Source organism: Myotis lucifugus, unplaced genomic scaffold, assembly GCF_000147115.1.
Source record: "Myotis lucifugus unplaced genomic scaffold, Myoluc2.0 scaffold_85, whole genome shotgun sequence".
Lineage (NCBI taxonomy): Eukaryota > Metazoa > Chordata > Mammalia > Chiroptera > Vespertilionidae > Myotis > Myotis lucifugus.
Window position 1 is genome coordinate 3,683,437 of NW_005871133.1, and position 435 is coordinate 3,683,871.

The 435-nt window shown below is 63.9% G+C and overlaps 1 protein-coding gene across 1 annotated transcript in view; it reads right to left on the minus strand.

Annotated features, from left to right (window-relative positions):
- CCDC177 (coiled-coil domain containing 177) overlaps positions 1-219 on the minus strand; it is a 2,338-nt gene extending 2,119 nt beyond the window's left edge. Inside the window, 1 exon segment of the mRNA XM_023755890.1 lies at positions 46-219. Within this exon segment, the coding sequence (XP_023611658.1) occupies positions 46-219 (174 nt within the window).
- Positions 220-435: the final 216 nt, after the last annotated feature.

The following is a 435-nucleotide window of genomic DNA, read 5'->3' on the forward strand; positions in this document are numbered from 1 at the left end:
TGCAGCAGCGGGGACTGCTTCCCGCCGCCCCCCATTCTGTTGCGCATGGGACTCAGCCTTGCGGGGGCACCGCCCGCGGAAGCCGAGGCCGAGGCCGAAGGGGCCGCGGGCTGCTCGGCCCCTTGGGCGCCAGGGGGCACGGACGCGGCGGCTCCGTTTTCCTCCGGAGCCTCCAGCCTCGGCTCCCGCCTTCTCCTCTCCAGGTATGGGGTCCACCATGGCGGAAACGTGTCCTTTTATGGGGTCTCTGCGAATGACAGAGGGAAATCGCGGGGTACATTTGAGAGCAGTTCTCCCCTCCCCATTCATATCCATCCCATCCCAACTTAAGCCGCTTTGGGATGAGGTTTAGAGGCCCATGGAACGTAGATCATAATAAGGATGCCCTGAAAACCCAGGCAGCCCAGGGTGGGGGTGTGGGTACGGGTGCACAGA